Source organism: Triticum aestivum, chromosome 2A (assembly GCF_018294505.1).
Source record: "Triticum aestivum cultivar Chinese Spring chromosome 2A, IWGSC CS RefSeq v2.1, whole genome shotgun sequence".
NCBI classification, from domain to species: Eukaryota; Viridiplantae; Streptophyta; class Magnoliopsida; order Poales; family Poaceae; genus Triticum; species Triticum aestivum.
This window is the reverse complement of record NC_057797.1, coordinates 138519852-138543476: the sequence shown is the minus strand read 5'-3', so window position 1 is coordinate 138543476 and position 23625 is coordinate 138519852. Positions and strand designations below refer to the sequence as shown.

The 23625-nt window shown below is 42.1% G+C and overlaps 1 protein-coding gene across 1 annotated transcript; it reads left to right on the top strand.

Annotated features, from left to right (window-relative positions):
* Positions 1–5747: 5747 nt before the first annotated feature.
* On the top strand, positions 5748–9357 carry LOC123188010 (protein NRT1/ PTR FAMILY 8.3). The gene is made up of 5 exons (XM_044600039.1): positions 5748–6049; positions 6544–6652; positions 6963–7180; positions 7331–7881; positions 8317–9357. The coding sequence occupies exons 1-5, from the start codon at positions 6011–6013 to the stop codon at positions 9122–9124; spliced, it is 1725 nt and encodes a 574-aa protein (XP_044455974.1). The 5' UTR covers positions 5748–6010; the 3' UTR covers positions 9125–9357.
* Positions 9358–23625: the final 14268 nt, after the last annotated feature.

Genomic DNA, 23625 nt, shown 5'->3' with positions numbered 1-23625 from the left:
ATGATCAACTTGTGTGTCTATGGGGTACCCTCCTCCCCTGTATATAAAGGAGTGGAGGAGGGGGAGGGGCGGCCTCTCTAGGCCCGCCCAAGGAGTCCTACTCCCACCGGGAGTAGGATCCCCCCTTCCCTTTGTTGGTTTTAGGAGAGAAGGAAAGAGAGGGAAGAAGGAAGGACAGGGGGGATGGGCCCCCTCCCAATTCGGATTGGGCTTGGGGGCGCCCCCTCCTTTGCTTATTTCCCCTTTCTTCCACTAAGGCCCAATAAGGCCACCTCCCGGGGGGTTCCGGTAACCTCCCGGTACTCCGGTATACTCCCGATTTCACCCGGAACCATTTCGATGTCCAAACATAGGCTTCCAATATATAGATCTTTACGTTTCGACCATTTCAAGACTCCTCGTCATGTCCGTGATCAAATCCGAGACTCCGAACTACCTTCGGTACATCAAAACACGTAAACTCATAACATTGATCGTCACCGAACGTTAAGCGTGCGGACCCTACGGGTTCGAGAACTATGTAGACATGACCGAGACATGTCTCCGGTCAATAACCAATAGCGGAACCTGGATGCTCATATTGGTTCCTACATATTCTACGAAGATCTTTATCGATCAAACCGCATAACGATATATGTTGTTCCCTTTGTCATCGGTATGTTACTTGCCCGAGATTTGATCGTCGGTATCCCAATACCTAGTTCAATCTCATTACCGGCAAGTCTCTTTATAAGTTCCGTAATGTTACATCCCGTAACTAACTCATTAGCTACATTTCTTGCAAGGCTTATAGTGATGTACATTACCGAGAGGGCCCAGAGATACCTCTCCAACAATCGGAGTGACAAATCCTAATCTTGATCCATGCCAACTCAACAAACACCATCGGAGACACCTGTAGAGCACCTTTATAATCACCCAGTTACGTTGTGACGTTTGGTAGCACGCAAAGTGTTCCTCTGGTATTCGGGAATTGCATGATCTCATAGTTATAGGAACATGTATAGTTATGGAGAAAGCAATAGCAACAAACTAAATGATCATCGTGCTAAGCTAACGGATGGGTCAAGTCAATCACATCATTCTCTAATGATGTGATCCCGTTAATCAGATGACAACTCATGTCTATGGTTAGGAAACATAACCATCATTGATTCAACGAGCTAGTCAAGTAGAGGCAAACTAGTGACACTTTATTTGTCTATGTATTCACACATGTACTAAGTTTCCGGTTAATACAATTCTAGCATGAATAATAAACATTTATCATGATATAAGGAAATATAAATAAGAACTTTATTATTGCCTCTAGGGCATATTTCCTTCAGGAGGCGCATCCCCTTCGTTGGCAAGCCGACTTGGAGGCCTTCCGTGGCCCGTCAGCGTTGGGTGGGGGGAGGTCGCGAAAGCCCTCACTGCAGACGCTAGTGAGGTGGAGTCGCAATCTCCGACGCCGATACGGGTGCCTGGTCAGCAACCTCGGGCACCGCAACCGCGTCGTGGTGGATGTGTCGGGCTTCACCCATGACAGATCCATCGTCGACCTCACGTCATCCGGTGACGTGCAGGCCACGGGCTCCGGCGAGGAAGAGTAGGGCATGAGAGACAGCAACGCCTCGAGTCGAGTGAGCTGGTGTGTGTCCCATGTCCTACTCTGCCTCGCCGGCGACTGCACCAACACTCCCAGGGGCACAGTCGGCCACCGAACATGGACACGGCAGAGCTAGACGAGCTCCAGTCAAAATCAGGTTTCACGTTGTATGTAATTGTATGGATTTGAGGATTCGTAGTTGAGGTATCTGGTTGTGGAAACGATAATTTGTGGTGTCGCTGATCACTGCCTACGGACGCGCCTGAGCATTTGAAGGGTCGGATTTTATGTATCCGGTTGTAGATGCTCTTAGATTTTAGCAGGCACGAGAGGCCCCGTGCTGCCAATAAAAATAGATAGGGTGAAAGAGGATCTCCGTGGCGGATACCTCTTAATGGTTTAAAATTATGCAACCTTTTATCATTGAACATAACTCAAAACGAAACCGAGCTTACCATGCTCATCACCGTGGAAATCCACTAATGTGCAAAGTCCATTTTTTTCCTTGATTTGACAGGTGTTTGTTTTTTCTTTTTCTTTTTTGAGTGGCGACAGGTGTTTGGTTTTTTTTGAAGGGGTAAAACCAATTTATTCGTCAAAAGCCACACTCTATGGGATACAAATAGGGTTATGAGGTTGACCCAACCAAACGTGGCGCCTCGGCCCTCTACTTAGGATAACTTGGCTAATCCATGCGACAGATGTTTGGTAGTACTAGCAGTGTAACGAGTCCTCTCCTATTCGGGGGCGCGTACTCTAGGTAGAGCGCACCCAGGGCTTGTGGGCTGTGGCCCATTTAGAGTAGCGTCTCTGGTTATTTTTTCATAAAATATAAATATAAGTTAAACCTGTAAAAAAATTGTCTCAAAAAAAAACCTGTAAAAAAATCTTTATTCGCGTTTTATGGAAGGATATAAGGAAAATAACTAAATAATTTTAAAAATATCACAATATTTAAAAACATTCAGTAGTTTATAAAATATACACATATTTTAAAAATATTCATATATTTAATCAAAATACTCATTATATTTTAAAAACATATTTGGTAATTTAATATATGTTCATATTTATTTACAAAACTTACACTATATTTTAGAAAAAAAATTCATGGACTCTTTAAAAAATGTATGAAATTTAAAAATTGTTCAAAATTTCTCTATTTCTTTAAAAAATTTGAGAAGAAAAATAGAATAAATAAAGGGACTTAATAAAAGTAAAGAAAAAGGAGAAACAATAAAAATCCATGTGCTAATGACTAGCAAAACCATCACGGGTACAACATGTTTTGTACTTAAATAAATGTTCGTATTTCGTTAACAAAATTTTCACTCTCTTTTCAAAATATGTTCATGTACTTTCTTAAAAAGGCATGAAATTTAAAAAAATTTCACAATTTATTGTAAAAATTCACTAATTTTGAGACGGAAGATAAAATAAGTAAAAGTACACATTAAAAGTAAAGGAAAAGGGAAAAAGGAAAACCATACAATATTTTAGAAATATTCACATATTTTAGGAACGTCCATATATTTTATAAAATGCGCGTTGACTTCTAAAAAGTGTTTAATTTTTTTAGGCTATCTAAAAAGCATTTAGTAATCTAATAAATTTTCGTGTTTGTTTGACAAAACCTTCACTCTCTTTTTAGAAAAATGTTCATGGACTTTTCTTCTAAAATGCTTGAAATTTAAAAATTGTTTGTAATTTATTAAAAATCACGAATTTAAATATGGAAAATAAAAATGTAAAAAATTGAATTAAATGAAAAGGAGAAACAATAAAATGACATGCGCTAACCTTCACTATCTTTTTAAATATGTTCATGGACTTCTTTGAAATGCATGAAAATTAAAAAAGAATCAAATTTTGAAAATTCACTAATTTTGAGAAGTAAAATAAAATAAATAAAAGGACACGAGACAAGTAAATAAAATGGATTTTTTATGGCAATCATACAATATTTTTTGAAAACATTCACATTTTTCTTGAAATATTCTATGAAAATATTCATTAACTTCTAAAATATGTTTGTTAATTTAATAAATGTTCATATTTGTTTAACAAAACCTTCGACATATTTTTAGAATATGTTCAGATTTTTTAAAATGCATGATATTTCAATATTGTACGTATTTGCTTTTATAAAGATCATGAATTTTGAGTGCACAATAAAAAATAATAAAAGGATATAATAAAATTAAATAAAATGTAGAAACAATAAAAAACCATGAGCCTCTTTTTTTATCGTTTTAGGGCTACAAGCCTCTTTTGTGGCCTAATGCTCTATTTTTGAAGGGTTGTATCGCTTTTTGCCCGCAGTTTTTTTCTCACTCTCTTTTATTTTCTTTTAGCGCTATTACTTTTTTCTCTCAATCTTTTTCAAACACAGTACAAACGTAGATGTACATACATATGCACATACGCTCATTCATATGAATAGGCATACACACCCTACTCCTATGAGCATCTTGAGGAGATTGAGTCACTACATACGCCTTTATAATCAACGGAAACGTTTCGTGAGCACAAAGGTATGATACACAATCCACGAGATACGCAGGGTGTGCCGTTTTCATGACCGCTGATGTGGGACTATTCAAAGGGAGTAGCACTCTGGTCCGCTTTGCCCTATTGTTTTTTTAGGCTTCCACATTGCCTGGCTATTGCTGTTTAGTGTAACTAGGGATTTTATTCAAATTTTAGAAATAAGCGGAATACAATCAATATCTATTTTTTAGGGGACAGTCAATACCTGATAGAACCTCTAGCCACACATGGCGGCCTACTCAAAGAGAGCAGCTCCTTTTGTTAAAGAATGGACTTCAAAATTAGTTTCCCTTCGCCCGGCTAGTGTGCGCGCTAGCCCTCTGACCCGCCTGAGCCTGCTAAGAGCAACTTTAACAGACCCCAAATATCTCGCGAACCCGCAAAATTCCGGGGAGTATATGAAATTGGCCCAATTTTCTGGTCAGAACAGAGCCTGTATACTTGTCCAGTCCGTAAATTTTTTTTACTGCGGCCTGTAAACCGCCCCCCCCCCCCGAAGCAGTATCTCTACAGGTTTGCGGGGCAGATATGGGTTGAAACCCTATCCCCCGCCGCCGCGTTTCGCCGCAATTCCCCACTCCCTTCCTCGCATTTCTCGCCACTGGTGAGCCCGTTTCCGCCTCCAGCCACCATGTGGGGCCGTATGTGGAGCTCCGGTCGTAGCTTCGGTGGGGGCGGCGAACCCAAGCGCGAGCGATGTGTCCGCGCGGACGGCGCGAGGAAGCGTGCGGCCAAGAAGTGGACCAACCAAGGCCTCGAGCCGCTGGCGTCACTCCTCCATCGCGAGACGGAGGAGTACGACCGCCGGCATGAGCTCCTCCGGTCGCCCTCCTCGGCCGTGGGCTCTTCCTCCGCCGCGAGGGGTCGTTCCGGCGCGACGCTTTCTCCCCATGAAGAGAGATCGAGCTCGTCGCCGTCAAGTAGGAGCCGAAGGAGATCGAGCGCCAAGGCGTCGTCGGGCCCGAAGATTTTGTGGCCGATGTCGACGCGGTCACGGCTGCCATTGCCGAATGAAGCTTGTGCGAGGAGGTGAAGCGCCGGCACCACGACGAGGAGCTCGAAGACCTCATCCTCAAGTAGGCGGTCGCGACCAACCTTGCTGCGAAGGACAAAGACGACGAGTGGCGGCGCATCCGCGAGAAGCAGAGGCAGAAGTTCATCGATCTTGTCAGCTCTGACGAGGCGGACTAAGAACCTCCACCGCATCGTCCTCGGCCCGCGAGCTCGTTCATTTTTGTACATCGACCTTGGCCTCGCCGTCGCGAGATCCCCCACCCCCTAATACTAGTGGTACAATGTAGTATATATGATCATGTAGTATGTGATGAATTAGTGTGGTTGTAATTTTTCCCGCGATTTTTTTTTAAATTATACAGTTTTATATACGGATCTACTCTGCCGTGTATGATTCCGACCCATAAAACAATTCCACGTTAAACTGTAAACGCCGTATACGGGTCAGCTTTTTACAGGGTCCGCTGCAGATGCTCTAATCAGAGGTTTCTCAAAAGAAAAGAAAAATGGACAACAACCGATCCTTGGTCGTCGCAGAAAGAAAAATAACAATCGAATATCCAATGACTGAACCTTTCGTCTATGTCTCCGCCATAGTTACCAGGGTCAAAACCAGCCGCCAAATCATGGTTGGTGGAATGGATCAGAAGCCGGAGCACGTCTTCGTCGCGTGGTTTCTCCGCGCGCGTCGCCCGCCTGCCTGGTCAGCGCGGCCTGGAGCTCCCAGCCGGGTCGCCGTCCTCTCCTCACCAACCGCCAGACTCCGGTACCACCGTACTTAATAGAGACTCCCATCGGACAGGGAGAGGATATTTTCGGTGAGAGGGACCAAAGCAGACCCGCGGAGGGAAGGCCATGGAGGACGGAGGCCTGCGCGCGAGCATTCTCGTCAAGGTACATCTAACTAGCAGATCCGACCCCGAGCCTTTCCATTTTAATTTTTTTGTCGGTGAATTTGCTTGCTGGGGTTCCCTGGGGCGAAATGTGGAGCAGAAATTGTTGGTGGATTTGATTGTATATATTACTGTATATCGTAACTTCCTAAGACTGATTGCTGTTGCGCGCTGGGGAACATTGTATTTCTGATGCTAACATCATAATCAGGGAGTGCGCATATGGAGTCTATTTCGGGATGCTATTTGTTTTGCCCAACTTGGGTTAGGTTAGTTGCACCCCTTGACATGAATATCATTGATAGACGAAGGGTAGTTGATACAAATTTCAGAACCTGAGAAGATTGATGCAATGTTAAGCGTTTATTTCTCCCAGTAATGGATTCATCAAGGAACATAGAGTTAGACTGTTGGGCTTAGGAAAATTATGTACTAGGCTGTCTTTGATTTACTCCTCACAAACAATGCTTATGTTGAGACATGGCCTTCTATCAGGATGGTGCAACATGCCATGGTGAAGAATCACAGTCTCTACTGGAAGTATCTCAACACCCAGAGCTTAAACCTAGAGGTTCTGACTGGAGACCACCTGCAATCATTCTTGGTGAGCCTTCTTGTATTAAGCATATTTTTGCTTCTTTAAAGTCACAATCTTCTTCCTTGAAGACCATGGAAGAACTGACAACCAAATCATATAGTCGTATATATGGAGCATCCTTTTTTACATTCTTTAGCATGACATGACCTCAGATCGCATGGTTAGTTGCTCTATTCATGATTCTGCTAGGATAGCTATTCTTGGCATCCAAGGCATGTTCATAGTATTCTTCTATTTCACAGTTATCTTCCTGGGTGATATTCTCTTTGTTTCTGCTGGTTCTCATAGAAGGATACTGATTGACTAAAACCTGCAGGACTTGAATGCTTGGAGAGTATGGCTTTCAATGGCATCGCCACAAACCTAGTTGTGTATATCCGCTCAGTTCTCCATGGTGGCATTGCCTCAAGTGCTTCAATTGTTTCTCTTTGGTATGGGACTAGCTTCTTTGTGCCTATACTTGGAGCAGGCATAGCGGATGCTTACTGGGGAAATTACAAGACTGTCTTGATCTCCCTTGTTATGTACCTACTTGTAAGATCAGTCTTCCTGCTAAGCCCATAGACCTTATTCATATTTCAATCCTCTTTCTTATGTTTGTGAAATATTTTTACTAATCTAACCATTCTGTTGATGAATACTACTGAGGGAAAGATTATGATGAAATACTGTTGCGTATTGCAGGGCATGGTACTCATTACAGTTGGATCATTTATACCTTCTGCTCCAGCCTTATGCAACTTAGGCTCATGCTCGTCATCAAAAGGAACTGAGAATCTAATTTTCTTCTCGGGTTTGTATCTATCTGCTGTTGGTTGTGGAGGAGTAAGGTCCGCATTGCTTCCACTTGGGGCAGACCAATTCAACAATGAGAACAGTCTAGATACGCCAAAGAGGAGGAATTTCTTCAGTTTGTTTTATATCTGTGTCATCTTTGGTGTGATTACTTCTGGCACCATTGTAGTCTGGGTTCAGGAAAATGTGAGCTGGGCTATAGGATATGGTATTGCTACAACATGCATAGCTCTGGCTTTGGTAGGCTTTGTGGCCGGAACACCAATATTCCGGCGGCGTGAGCCTAGTGGTTCCCCAATGAAGAGTATTTTCCAGGTTACTTTTGCTGCTTTTAAGAACATGAGCTTAGAAATCCCTGCCGATAGCTCTCTTCTTTATGAGGCCAGGAGCAAGAACACACACAAGAGAGGACCGAGATTAGCTCATACTGATGATTTCAGGTACTGCACTGCCTGTTTTTTGTTACTTATTCAGTGAAATTTGCACATATGGTACGTTACCTTTATTTACATTTTGTCATGTCCGTGCTAAGTAAGCTGTTAATTATCTAATAATTTCTTAAAGAGAAGTCAGCATAAAAAATCATTGATTATGGATCAACATAATATGTACTCCCTCTGTAAACTAATATAAGAGCGTTTAGATAACTAAAATAGTGATCTAAATGCTCTTATATTAGTTTACGGAGGGAGTACCTCATTAAGCTTATGAAGGGAAGTTGGAGAGAAAGGTACTCCCGAGACACTAAAAAAATGCAGTTATTTTATCACAAAGCAACATACTTTTACTGTCATTGCGTTACTATCCTATGGTTTTGTATGAAGTCGGCAACGAATGTTCACGTATCATATCACTAATCCTATCTTTTTTCTCAGGTTCTTGGATAAGGCAGCCGTTATTTCTGATCTTCCCTTTGACAACAGCAGTTGCCAAAGTTCTTGGAGGATCTGTACTGTAACTCAAGTCGAGGAATTGAAAATACTAATCCGACTGCTTCCAATTTGGGCGACTGGAGTATTCTTTGCTTCTGCAATCTCACAAATGCACACTACCTTCATTCAGCAGGGAACCGTGATGAACACCAAGATTGGCTCGCTGTCCATTCCACCAGCTTCCTTGTATTCCTTTGAAGTGATATGTGTGACACTTTGGGTTCTTCTTATGAACAAAGTCATTGTACCAGCGACCAGGACATTCTTCACAAGTGGAGCGGAGCTAACACAGTTGCAGAGGATCGGGATTGGCCGTTTCCTAATGATCTTTGCCATGGCAATGGCTGCTCTTTTAGAAGCAAAGAGGCTAGAGAGCGTCCAGCATGGCAATCCATTAAGCATCGTGTGGCAGCTGCCGCAGTACTTCGTCATCGCTGGGGCAGAATGCTTCGTCATCATTGCTCAGCTGGAGTTCTTCCATGGCCAGGCACCTGACTCCATGAAGAGCATGTTGACGGCGTTTGCGTTGCTCACCACTGCTCTCGGCAACTACTTGAGCTCAGCTATCATCACCCTTATTGCGAGGCTGACTAGGGAATGGCAGAGCCCTGGATGGATACCTGATGACCTGAACGAAGGGCACCTTGACTACTTCTACTGGTGCCTTACAGCCATCTCATTTGTGAATTTTATTGTCTATGTCTATTTTGCTAGTAAATACAGATTAAAGAAAATTGTTATTGATGGCTAAAATCCATTGTAACCACACCACACCAATTGAAAGTGTATATATAGGCCACAGAACTAGAAAAACATTTTCTGTATCCAGAAATCGGCTTAGGGTATCTGAGAATGATGTGTTGTGTTGATAATACCGTGATGGCACCTTCAGAAAGATGATTTTGTGAAGTTCTGAATGCTGCGAATAGTGTCGATCTTACACACCTCCTAGCATTTCTAATGGCTGTTCTCCTGTTCATGTTCAGGATACAATATACGTACAGTTTACAAATGTTTGTATGCAACATTTGCTTTAGTTTATATTCATATTTTGGGAAACGTTTGTACTCATCCGGCTGATCTTTCGGTGCGTGTCAACCGTCTCCGTGGGTCCGTGGGCGTTCGATCAGTTTTGATCGGATGGCCAGGAGCCACCCTCATCTACTTCACGTTCTTGCAACTCCACCCATGTTCCAGAAGCACTTCTGCAACTTAGCACTTGCTGCAGAAGGACTACATGGCCTGGTACGCGGGTGCTCGCCCGTGCTCGCTGTCGGCCCCTCCAACAGTCGTCGTTCGCCGGCGAGGCAGACCTTCGCCGTCCCAATTTCATCCCTCATATTTTCTTTCATCATCTCACTTGTCATCGGCCTGGCAGCCGGCCGCCCTGCCGCTCGCATCTCCGTGCCCTACATCTAGATCGGGATCGCCAAGCCACCACCCGATGTCGGCGAAAGTGCCTGAGATCCGTGCAGCCCAGTCATCGTTTCAGTGGCGCGTGGCCTATCTGTCGATGATGTCGGTGTCAGGGGAACCCTCCCTGCTGATCTGTCCTGGCCCTGCACGGCATCTTTGTGAAACAAAGCCATTGTTGCAATAGTTGTTTATAAAATAAAGCTCTTGTTGCAAAGAAGGGACCCATACGCAGAGATGCTTTTGCAACGTCACCAATGTTTATGAAACAAAGCTCTTGTTACAATAGTCATCTATGTGTTTCTGAAATAAAGCCCTTGCTACAATAGTCACCGTTGTTTCCGAAACAATACCCTTTTTGCAAAGACAACCTAGATCGGACCTTTGTTGCAAAAAGAAATTGCGACAAGACCTCTGTTGCAAAAAATTAAAAAGTACATGCTCGTGTCGCGTGATCTTTAAAATTCTGCAACAAGACCTTTGTTGCGAAAAAATTCTGAAGCAAGATGTCTGTTGCAGAAAATAAAAAAATACAAGCACGGACGATCTTTAAAATTTCCGCAACAAGATCTGTGTTGTAAAAAATTCCCGCAATAAGATCTTTGTTGCAAAAAATAAAAAAATACACTCTCGGCTGATTGCAACAAGCAGTCTGTTACAGAAACACCACTCTTGTTATAAAGGGTGGCTGCTTATGTTTGTAGATCGGACGATCATTAATGTGTCCATCCAATAGTCAGCGAGGTGGCGGATCTTTTTTAATTTCCGCTGGCGGACGCCGTAGCGCCGCCCTTATATTTTACATTTGATATGAAGTTACCAATTAGACCAGCTGATGGATTGATTAGCTGGCTGCAATTAGCAGCGTACTCTTTTCGTGTATACGAAGCCACTTAATATTGTCTTACGTCAAACATATTTAAGTTTGACCCAGTTCATAAAGAAAATCAATCTACAATTCTAGTTCAATATCATTAAACCTATCAACAAATATATTTTCATAGTATATCCGTTAAGTGTCGTGGATGTTTACTTTTCTATAAAGTTAGTCAAACATAAATAAGTCTAGGAACAATTGCATTTTTACCCCTAATTGGTTCCTACCCATGGGTTTTGCCCTTACTTTTCGATCTTGCTCAGTTTTGCCCTTACTTTTTCCGTCGTGGTCCCTCGAATGCCCTTTGACCGTTTGACCAAAACATTGAAAATTCATAACTAATTCATATGAACTCAGAAAAATGCAAATAAGATATCAAAATGTTCAGATAAACACTATCTTTATGTGCATATCATTTGCATTCAGGACAAAAGCACCCGTTAAACTACATGAGGTAATTAATGTTATTAACATTATTAAAAATAAAAAGGTATGAACCATATTTTTTCATGAATACAAATTACATGCAAATGTAGGTGATGTTTTCTGAACATCCAGATATCTTATTTGCATTTTTCTGAGTTCGTATTATCTTGTTACGAATGTTCTAACGACTTTGACCATTATTTGGAAACTTCATAACAAATTGATACGAACTCTGAAAAATGCAAATAAGATATCAGGATGTTCAGAAAACATCACCTACTTTTGCATGTAATTTTTATTCATGAAAAAAAATATTGTTGGCACCTTTTTATTTTTAATAATGTTAATAACATTAGTTACCTCGGGTAGTTTAAAGGGTTCTTTTGTCCTGAATGCAAATGATATGCACATAAAGATAATGTTTGTATGAACATTTTGATATCTTATTTGCATTTTTCTGAGTTCATATGAATTAGTTATGAATTTTCAAAGTTTTGGTCAAACGGTCAAAGGGCATTCGAGGGACCTCGGCGGAAAAAGTAAGGGCAAAACTGAGCAAGCTCGAAAAGTAAAGGCAAAACCCGTGGGTAGGAACCAACTAGGGGCAAAAATACAATTGTCCCATAAGTCTAACCCAAAATAATATTAAGTGGCCTTGTGTACACGAAGAGTGAGTGCTCGAGTGAGTCTGATGTTTCATAAGTTTACCCAATTAAAATAGGAGAACCAGCTATGTAATAGTAGATGGTTAGTGGGGATCTTTATATTGTTTCCTATAGAGATAAGTCTATATACAACCTCGAACTACCACCAAAGTCTAAAACACAACCCTGAACTATAAAACCGTCTAATTTACGACCCTCAACTTTCAAAACCGGACAAAAAACAACCTTGGAGTGGTTTTTGACTGGTTTTGACCAGTCAATAGTCTAGTCAGCGTCAAGTCATCCACAAAAAATTAGAGGAAAAATTCAAATTCATAGCCATTTTGGGTCAACTTTTTGCCAAAAAAAAGTTTCCAGAAAAAATGAAAAAGTTATAAAAAATCATGTCAGCCCTTATATTCAACTTGCGAAAATTTTAACATGTTCTGCCAAGTAGAAAAAAATGAGTGAAAATTCAAATTCAGAGCTATTTTTGGGTCAAATTTTGGCCAAAAAAAAGCCAAGAAAAAATTCTCAAAAATCCACACAACCATTATATTCAACCTGGGAAAGTCTCAACAAGTTTTGCCAAGTAGAAAAATAATTAGTGCAAAAATTCAAATTCAAAGCCATTTTGGTTCAAATTTTGGCCAAAAAAAAGTTTCCAGAGAAAATTGAAAAAATTCCCAACAATCCACTGAACCCTTACATTCAATCTGTGAAAGTTTTAAGAAGTTTTGCCTGCTGGATAAAAAAACAGAAGCATATTTCAGATTTAGAGATGGTGACATGTGGTATGACTTGGCGCTGACTAGGCTGTTGAGCGGTCAAAACCAGTCAAAAACCACTCAAGGGTTGTTTTTTGTCCGGTTTTAAAAGTTCAGGGTTGTAAATTAGACGATTTCATAGTTCAGGGTTGTGTTTTAGACTTCGGTGATAATTCGAGGTTGTAATATAGACTTATCTCTTTCTTACAAACTTGGTCAAACCTAAATAAGTTTGACTTAAAGTAAGATTAAGTGGCCTTATCTATAATACCTAAATAGTTCATCCCCACTAATCTATTTCTCTTAACATGCAAAATGTCCACATCAGCAAATCTTCCACCTCAGCAAATCAGCCATGTCAAAAAAATCAACAATTCGTTGGATATTTTTCGTAGTACATGGTCACCCCCAAAGCAAGCCAACGTTTCCTATTCACGGCACATCCTAATTGGAGCAAAATAAAAGAGCCCCAGGCACGCACATGTCATCTTAGATCAACTAACATCCGTCTAAACATGAGAGTCTCTCTACCATGCAACATGCATAGTGGATTTTAAATGTGAGCACATGTAATTTATGGTATGTTCAACCTTTTTATTTTATTACTGTTTAGTTTAAATCTTAAGGGTGAGTTTATATTGTGTGAAATATTTAGAAATCAAATATCTAATCCCGTGGCAACACGCGGGGTATTATCTAGTATACATAAAAGGAGGGAGTTTTTGTAGAGCAGAGGCGCTTGCCCGGTCTTAACGATGAGGCACTTAGGTTTTACAACACAAGGGTCAGAAATAAAAAAACAGAAAATAACAGAAAGTGGTAGTCTAATACATGGCCATATGGTGCCAACAACGAGTGACACAGCGCCTACCTCCTACAACTAACTCAAGGGTGAAGCTGCATGCCGCACTCCGTACTCCCAGACCAGAGCAAAAGGATATGCTCCTAGTCGCCTTGTCGTGGCGCCGCCCGAAGCTGCCAACATTTGGCGCGCATTTTGTCAATAAAGACCTCAACATGCGAGCGGTCGTGTGGTTTCTCCATAGGTTTTCACAACTGTAAAAACACAATAGTTTTATATGAGACATCAGACAGGTGCTTGAAGAATCACCCCTCCATCACCACTTTATTCCTAGTAGTCCAAAGCGTCCACGCCATGGCCGCAAAACCTACCCAGACTAGCTGCTTATCCGGTCGTTAGTTCCCTGGATCAGGTTATAGACATCATAGAAACTCGTCAGGTTCCATGAGCAACATGTTGCCTCCGTTACTGCATTCTAGGCATATATTGTCGTGATGTATCAAAAAAGTGGTCGCAATTCTCGTCCTTCGCACACCAAACACACTTGTTGTTTCTTGGGCCAGCACTTGGTCTCCGCTTGGTATATGGTTACAGGTGACTTGCCAAAGGAAGATTTTTATTTTAGATGGAATCCTCGCTTTCCAAATTCCTTGGAGGTCACAAGGAGGTGCTACTTGAAAGATTGCTCGGTATAGGGACCCAATTTAAAAGTCATCAAATGGTTCAAGCTTCCAGCTAACCAAGTCTGCACCCTCAAAAATTGGTAGTGTGTGAGGTCATGGCGTAGTTCGTTCCACTTCTCTCTCTCTCTCTGGTTGCCCTAGGGCCTAACTGAATAGTGGCTTCCAGCACGTGCCATTACAACACGCGGCCACCGAGGCTTCAGGCTGTAGGGCGATCACAAAAAGCCTGGGGTAGCATTCTCCTAGCGGGCGATCTTGGCACCAAACATCCATCCAAAATTGGGTCAACTGCCCGTTGTGGATCTGGAATCTTGTTCCTAATCACAAAAGATGTTGGACTTTGCCCACAACCTTGACAAACTATGATTTACTATGGCCGACGGGAACCGAAGTGCCCCCATTTGTCAAGTCTTTATTTTTAAAGATAGTCAGCCATAACCCTCCCTAGTCGGTAATGATTTTCCATATCCACTTGGCTATGAGACACCAATTCATTATATTAGTGTTGATTACGCCTAACCCTCTAGCTTCTTTTGATGAGCAACTGGTCACCCAATTTACCATATGGTATTTTTGTTTGCTCGTTTCCTTTTTACCAAAAGAAACGAGATTGCACCCTATCCATTTTATCATGCACCCCATCTTGTAGGAGGTAAGATCCCATCAAATACATGGGGATGTTAGTTAGACAACAAGGGTTAGTCTCCCTCCAAAGGCCAACAATTTTCCTTGCCAAGGTTCAACCCTAGCTGCCACCCTTTCCACAATGGGATCAAAATCCGCGATAGCCAACATCCGGTTGGAAATAGGCATTCCCAAGTATTCAAGTGAATATGATCTTTCATAAGTTACACGATTTAAATTGGAGAACCGGCCATGCATTTGGGTAGTTAGTGGAGATATTTGCCAACCAACTAAAAATTAGGTCCAACAATGCTATGTCTCATTGAGACAGATTTTTTTTCTCGAATACGCACGAGTCTGCGTATCATAAATTAAAGAAGAGAATGGGGAAGATCCCTTCCACACAGTTTTACATTTACACGTGCAGATACACGCCAACTCCACTCCACTCTTTGAGACAGATTCTTTTCCAACAATTGTTATGGCTGTTGTGATTTCTTCGGTCTTGAAATAGGTATTGTGAGCATGTAGGCAATGTAATGTAGTGCATCGCATAAGTTATGTCAGCTATTGTGTCTTCTCAATTCCAGCTTTTTTTCGCCAGTAGTCGGTGTATTCCATTTTCAAATGCTAGTGAACATCACTTCTTCTAAAATGCAATTTCTGAATGGGAAAAAACTTGAAACCCTTATTTTCTTATTCTTTCCTTAGTAAAATACCCACCCCTTATACTTTGTACTCAACGTCTCTACGATGAAAACATAGTATACATTCTTTTGGAGTGAATTGCATCATAAGTCCCTAAACTATTCTTGGGGTATCAAGTAGGTCCTTGAACTTTCAAAATCGTCATCTAGGTCCTCAAAATGCAATTTGTGGGTCATTCATGCCCTTATCTATTATGACCACGTATGATTGGATAGATGGTGTTGTGGACTAGTGACACATCGGACATGGTGGACTTGGTGACAAACATTCTGCCAAAACTAGTCAGGGTCTTTGCAAAAGAGCCCCTCGATGTGCTTATGGTGATTGAATAGTGTCATCTGATCCATTGCCCCTTATTTTATCCTCCTTCTCTTTGTGTTCTGTTGGGGAACGTAGTAATTTCAAAAAAATTCCTACGCACACGCAAGATTATGGTGATGCATAGCAATGAGAGGGGAGCGTGTTGTCTACGTACCCTCGTAGACCATAAGCGGAAGCGTTAGCACAACACGGTTGATGTAGTCGTACGTCTTCACAATCCAACCGATCCAAGTACCGAACGCACGGCACCTCCGAGTTCAGCACACGTTCAGCACGATGACGTCCCGCGAACTCCAATCCAGTAGAGCTTCACGGGAGAGTTCCGTCAGCACGACGGCGCGGTGACGATAGAGTCCAAGGTAATCAACGGTGCCGAATAATTAATTAGTTAAATCCTTGATTAGTTTCGTTAGGAGAGTCCTAGTCTGCTACGTTTACATAGCGCGTGTCTCAAGTCTTTGTGTTGCCTATACAAAGGGCTGCCTGCGGCCGTCGTGAGGGAGTTAGTTTTGATTGGATAATAAAATACCAGAAAAGCCTCATGTCGAGGGGCACCAAAGTTTTTCTGTTCCTACGCTGATCTGTGATAGCGCGTTGCCGTGCGGAAGAGTTGATCTGCATCGTCTCTTACGCGAGTCCTCAACCCTAGTTCTTGCATCTTGCTTGGTCTTTGGGTGTCTACATCTTTTCTACATCTACTGCTGATTTCATTGAGTATCGTGAAAGATCGGACCGACTACACACACAAATTAGCGTTTCGCTAGTTTGTGCTTTATCAAGTGGTATCAGAGCTAAGTTGTTCACGGTACTGTGTTGATTAAGATGTCAACTTCGATCAACAAGGTTGATGAGGTCGCTGCTGATTCTGAGGAAGTTGTGCGTCCAGTGTACGCGGATGATATTCCTCAAAATATTCGGGATGGTTTTGACCACACATGCAACTACGTCAAGCAATGCCATGACGCGCTCGAGGTGAAGCTTGGCCAAAGGATTGATGTTCTGATCGCTCGGTTCGACGCTTTGGCGGACACCATCAATACGCCGACGACGAATTCTGCACCACCACAGACTACTCCAGCTGCTCCACTGCTTTATGCACCACCGGCTCGTGAGGGACATGCCGGCGTGCTGGATCGTCGTCTGGCGGCACAACTACATGCTGGAGATGATGGCCTCGATGACGGTGTTGACCATGAGGCAACGGGGTACGCGCCATGACCACGACACTATGAGCCTCGTCCTGAAACTTCTATTCGTGGTGGAGTGCATGACCGAGTTGGTCAAGCTATGCGTGTGCCTTTGGATGATGGAATTGGGCGCATAAAAATTTCAATCCCTTCGTTCTCCGGCAAGTGCGAACCAGAAGGCTATTTGGAGTGGGAGATGCGTGTTGATCAAATTTTTTATGCCCATCATTATAGCGAGGAGAAGAAAGTTCAACTTGCTGGAATTGAGTTCACCGGTTACGCGCTAATTTGGTGGAATCAAATTTGCCGTTCAAGACATCGGCCGACGACTTGGCGAGGTATGAAAGAATTCATGAGGCGACGTTTTGTTCCTGAGCACTATAAAAGAGATATATACAACAAGTTGCAGCGGCTCTCTCAGGGTAATATGAGTGTTGATGAATATTACAAGGAGATGGAATTGCTTATGATACGTACAGGGACAACGGAGGATCCGGAGGCGACTATGGCACGTTTCTTTAATGGTCTAAATATTGAGGTGCAGGATCGTGTTGAGATGGTGGTCTATTACAACATACAAGATCTTGTGCACCAAGCTGTGCGGGCGGAACAGCAGATTATGCGACGCCAAGTAAGCACAGTTCCTAGTACCACTTTGAACACATGGCGACGCTCGCAACATAAGAGTGAGGATGTCGGTTCTAGCTCTAGGACAGCGACATCTAATGGCCCTCAAGCTTCCATGCAAAAGGATGCTTTAAAATCAGGATTGTCGAGAGTTAATTCTAGTGCGCAGTCAGCCACACGTACTAGTAATATAGAGTGTTTCAAGTGTGGAGGAAGGGGGCATATGAGACGTGAATGTCCTAATGAGAAAAGAGTGTTGCTCACAAGAGATGGCTATGCATCCGCTAGTGATGAAGAGGCAGTTTCTGACACTTCTAGTGCAAAATCTGAAGATGTTGAAAATGTGGTTGCGAGTTTTGAAGCTGCTGAATCATATCCGTCTTTGATGGTGCAACGGGTGCAAGAAGATCGCATTGAGGATAAGGGGCAGCGATGGAATATTTTTCAAACTCAGTGCAAAATCAACAACACTAAATGTAAGTTGATCATAGATGGAGGAAGCTACACTAACGCGATTAGCAAGGACTTGGTGGATGTTTTAGCTTTGCCTACCTGGAAGCACCCACAACCCCACTGCGTTGAATGGTTATATCAGTCGGGGAAATTGAAAGTTACACACAAGGTGCGCGTCAATTTTTCAGTTGGAAATTATACCGACACAGTTATCTGTGATGTTCCGCCCATGAATGCATGTCACTTGTTATTGGGGAGGCCATGGCAATATGATCATCGCGCTATACATGAGGGAAGGTCTAACACTTATTCTTTTTGGGACTCCGGAAGGCGATGTGTGTTGCAGCCGATGTTCGGCAGTGCTATCAAGAGCGATGTCTGCAAGGTCCCTAAAAATATCTTGAAGCCGAGGACGGCTTCATTTCAAGAGGGGGAGGATGATGTGACCATCTGTGCTAAAACTACAGTTACTTGTCTAAAAAATATTCAAGTTGCACCTGTGCATGAGAAGTTGACTGTGACAGTACCAAAGGGGAAAGAAGCTGGTATTTTAGGGGCTTTTCCATGTGCTATACAGATTGGTTCGCTGATATTCAAAGTTCCTCCACAGCTGGAAGAAGTTAGACCAAATTTTAGAACTCCGCCAGAAAAAGTCTTGATCTGATCGGCCGGGAAGAAACGAGCAAGTTCAGGGCTCAGAGGTGCTACGTGACACATCGTGATAAGCATACACAGTGCATGGCGTTTTTTTATTGGTCAAGTACTACTTACGTGAGGAATTCAAGTCTAGATAGAGTCCAAGGTAATCAACGGTGCCGAATAATTAATTAGTTAAATCCTTGATTAGTTTCGTTAGGAGAGTCCTAGTCTGCTACGTTTACATAGCGCGTGTCTCAAGTCTTTGTGTTGCCTATAAAAAGGGCTGGCTGTGGCCGTTGTGAGGGAGTTAGTTTTGATTGGATAATAAAATACCAGAAAAGCCTCATGTCGAGGGGCACCAAAGTTTTTCTGTTCCTACGCTGATCTGTGATAGCGCGTTGCCGTGCGGAAGAGTTGATCTACATCGTCTCTTACGCGAGTCCTCAACCCTAGTTCTTGCATCTTGCTTGGTCTTTGGGTGTCTACATCTTTTCTACATCTACTGCTGATTTCATTGAGTATCGTGAAAGATCGGACCGACTACACACACAAATTAGCGTTTCGCTAGTTTGTGCTTTATCAAGGGGGCACCGCACACGGCTAAGAGATCAAGAGATCAATTGTTGTGTCTATGGGGTGCCCCCTGGACACGTATATAAAGGAGTGGAGGAGGAGGGGGCCGGCCAAGAGGAGGAGGCGCGCCCAAGGGGGGGCAATCCTACTCCAAGTAGGTTTTGCCCCCCTTTCCTATTCCAACTAGGAGAAGGGGGAAGGAGGAGGTGGAGAGAAGGAAGGAGAAGGGGGGCCGCGCCCCCTTCCCTTTCCCAATTCGGATTGGGGCAAGGGGGGCTGCACGCCACCTCCTGCTGCCTCTCCTCTTCCACTACTTTGGGCCCATGAGGCCCAATAACCCTCGAGGGGGGGGGGGTTCCAGTAACGCCCCGGTACTCCGGTATATATCCGATAACCCCCGGAACCATTCCGGTGTCCGAATATAGTCATCCAATATATCAATCTTCATGTCTCGACCATTTCGAGACTCCTCGTCATGTCCGTGATCACATCCGGGACTCCGAACAACCTTCAGTACATCAAAACTCATAAACTCATAATATAACCTGCATCGAAACATTAAGCGTGCAGACCCTACGGGTTCGAGAACTATGTACACATGACCGAGACATGTCTCCGGTCAATAACCAATAGCAGAACCTGGATGCTCATATTGGCTCCCACATATTCTACGAAGATCTTTATCGGTCAGACCGCATAACAACATACGTTGTTCCCTTTATCATCGGTATGTTACTTGCCCAAGATTCGATCGTCGGTATCTCAATACCTAGTTCAATCTCGTTACCGGCAAGTCTCTTTACTCGTTCTGTAATACATCATCCCGCAACTAACTCATTAGTTGCAATGCTTGCAAGGCTTATAGTGATGTACAATCGGAGTGACAAATCCTAATCTCGAAATACGCCAACCCAACAAGTACCTTCGGAGACACCTGTAGAGCACCTTTATAATCACCCAGTTACGTTGTGACGTTTGGTGGCACACAAAGTGTTCCTCCGGTAAACGGGAGTTGCATAATCTCATAGTCATAGGAACATGTATAAGTCATGAAGAAAGCAATAGCAACAAACTAAACGATCAAATGCTAAGCTAACGGAATGGGTCAAGTCAATCACATCATTATCCTAATGATGTGATCCCGTTAATCAAATGAAAACTCATGTCTATGGTTAGGAAACATAACCATCTTTGATCAACGAGCTAGTCAAGTAGAGGCATACTAGTGACACTCTGTTTGTCTATGTATTCACACATGTATTATGTTTCCGGTTAATACAATTCTAGCATGAATAATAAACATTTATCATGATATAATGAAATAAATAATAACTTTATTATTGCCTCTAGGGCATATTTCCTTCAGTCTCCCACTTGCACTAGAGTCAATAATCTAGTTCACATCGCCATGTGATTTAACATCAATAGTTCACATCACCATGTGATTAACACCCATAGGGTTTACTAGAGTCAATAATCTAGTTCACATCGCTATGTGATTAATACCCAAAGAGTACTAAGGTGTGATCATGTTTTGCTTGTGAGGGAAGTTTAGTCAACGGGTCTGCCACATTCAGATCCGTATGTATTTTGCAAATTTCTATGTCAACAATGCTCTGCACGGAGCTACTCTAGCTAATTGCTCCCACTTTCAATATGTATCCAGATTGAGACTTAGAGTCATCTGGATCAGTGTCAGAACTTGCATCGACGTAACCCTTTACGACAAACCTTTTGTCATCTTCATAATTGAGAAACATATCCTTATTCCACTAAGGATAATTTTGACCAATGTCCAATGATCTACTCCTAGATCACTATTGTACTCCCTTGCCAAACTCAGGGCAGGGTATACAATAGGTCTGGTACACAGCATGGCATACTTTATAGAACCTATGGCTGAGGCATAGGCAATGACTTTCATTCTCTCTCTATCTTCTGCCGTGGTCGGGTTTTGAGTCTAACCATATTATCAAAGTGGTTAACTCCCTCAATAAACTTTACCCAGGAAAGTTCTAATTCTTTTGTAAATTCATATGCTCAACTTCACACCTTGTAACACAGGCAAGAACTCATTTTTGACCGTTCCATTTTGAACTACTTCAAAATCTTGTCAAGGTATGTACTCATTAAAAAACTTATCAAGCGTCTTGATCTATCTCTATAGATCTTGATGCTCAATATGTAAGCAGCTTCATCGAGGTCTTTCTTTGAAAAAACTCCTTTCAAACATTCCTTTATGCTTTGCAGAATAATTCTACATTATCTTCGATCAACAATATGTTATTCACATATACTTATCAGAAATGATGTAGTGCTCCCACTCACTTTCTTGTAAATACATACTTCACCGTAAGTTTGTATAAAACTATATGCTTTGATCAACTTATCAAAGTGTATATTCCAACTCCGAGATGCTTGCGCCAGTCCATAGATGGATCGCTGGAGCTTGCATATTTTGTTAGTACCTTAGGATTGACAAAACCTTCTGGTTGCATCATATACAACTCTTCTTTAATAAATCCATTAAGCAATGCAGTTTTGTTTATCCATTTGCCAGATTTCATAAAATGCGGCAATTTCTAACATGATTCAGACAGACTTAAGCATAGATACGAATGAGAAACTCTCATCGTAGTCAACACCTTGAACTTGTCGAAAACCTTTTTCGACAATTCTAGCTTTGTAGATAGTAACACTACTATCAGCGTCCGTCTTTCTCTTGAAGATCCATTTAATCTCAATGGCTCACCGATCATTGGGCAAGTCAATCAAAGTCCATACTTTGTTCTCATACATGGATCTCATCTCAGATTTCATGGCCTCAAGCCATTTCGCGGAATCTGGGCTCATTATCGCTTCCTCATAGTTCGTAGGTTCATCATGGTCAAGTAATATGACCTCCAGAATAGGATTACCGTACCACTCTGGTGCGGATCTCACTTTGGTTTACCTACGAGGTTTGATAGTAACTTGATCTGAAGTTACATGATCATCATCATTAGCTTCATCACTATTTGGTGTAGTAGTCACAGAAATAGATTTCTGTGATGAACTACTTTCCAATAAGGGAGCAGGTACAGTTACCTCATCAAGTTCTACTTTCCTCCCACTCACTTCTTTCGAGAGAAACTCCTTCTCTAGAAAGGATTCATTCTCGGCAATGAATATCTTGCCTTCGGATCTGTGATAGAAGGTGTACCCAACATTTTCTTTTGGGTATCCTATGAAGACGCACTTCTCCGATTTGGGTTTGAGCTTATCAGGTTGAAACTTTTTCACATAAGCATTGCAACCTCAAACTTTAAGAAACGACAGCTTAGGTTTCTTGCCAAACCATAGTTCATACGGTGTCGTCTCAACGGATTTAGATGGTGCCCTATTTAACGTGAATGTAGCTGTCTCTAATGCATAACCCCAAAACTGTAGCGGTAAATCAGTAAGAGACGTCGTAGATCGCACCATATCTAATAAAGTACGGTTATGACGTTCAGACACACCATTACACTGTGGTGTTCCAAGTGGCGTGAGTAGTGAAACTATTTCACATTGTTTTAACTGAAGGCCAAACTCGTAACTCAAATATTTTACTTCTGCGATCATATCATAGAAACTTTTATTTTTGTTATGATGATTCTCCACTTCACTCTGAAATTCTTTGAACTTTTAAAATGTTTCAGACTTGTGTTTCATCAAGTAGATATACTCATATCTGCTCAAATCATCTGTGAAGATCAAAAAATAATGATACCTACCGCGAGCCTCAATATTCGTCGGACCACATACATCAGTATGCATGATTTCCAACAAATCTTTTGCTCGCTCCATTGTTCCGGAGAACGGAGTCTTAGTCATCTTGCCCATGAGGCATGACTCGCAAGCATCAACTGATTCATAATCAAGTGATTCCAAAAGCCCATCAGCATGGATTTTTCTTTATGCGCTTTACACCAATATGACCTAAACGGCATTGCCACAAATAAGTTGCACTATCATTATTAACTTTGCATTTTTTGGCTTCAATATTATGAAAACGTGTATCACCACGATCGAGATCCAACAAACCATTTTCATTGGGTGTATGACCATAGAAGGTTTTATTCATGTAAACAGAACAACAATCATTCTCTAACTTACATGAATAACCGTATTGCAATAAACATGATCCAATCATATTTATGCTCAACGCAAACACTAAATAACATTTATTTTAGGTTTAACACTAATCTTGAAAGGCTGAAAGTATAGGGAGTGTGCGATGGTGATCATATCAATCTTGGAACCATTTCCAATACACATCGTCACTTCACCCTTAACTAGTCTCTGTTCATTCTGCAACTCCCGTTTCGAGTTACTATTCTTAGCAACTGAACTAGTATCAAATACTGAGGGGTTGCTATAAACACTAGTAAAGTACACATCAGTAACATGTATATCAAATATACCTATGTTCACTTTGCCATCCTTCTTATCCGCCAATTACTTGGGGTAGTTCCGCTTCCAGTGAC

Bases quoted from the DNA above. Each gene is read 5' to 3' on its own strand.
- LOC123188010 (XM_044600039.1), top strand. From the start codon at position 6,011: ATGGAGGACGGAGGCCTGCGCGCGAGCATTCTCGTCAAG. The intron at 7,181-7,330 runs GTAAGATCAGTC...TGCGTATTGCAG, and splicing joins CCCTTGTTATGTACCTACTT to GGCATGGTACTCATTACAGT. The intron at 7,882-8,316 runs GTACTGCACTGC...CTTTTTTCTCAG, and splicing joins GCTCATACTGATGATTTCAG to GTTCTTGGATAAGGCAGCCG.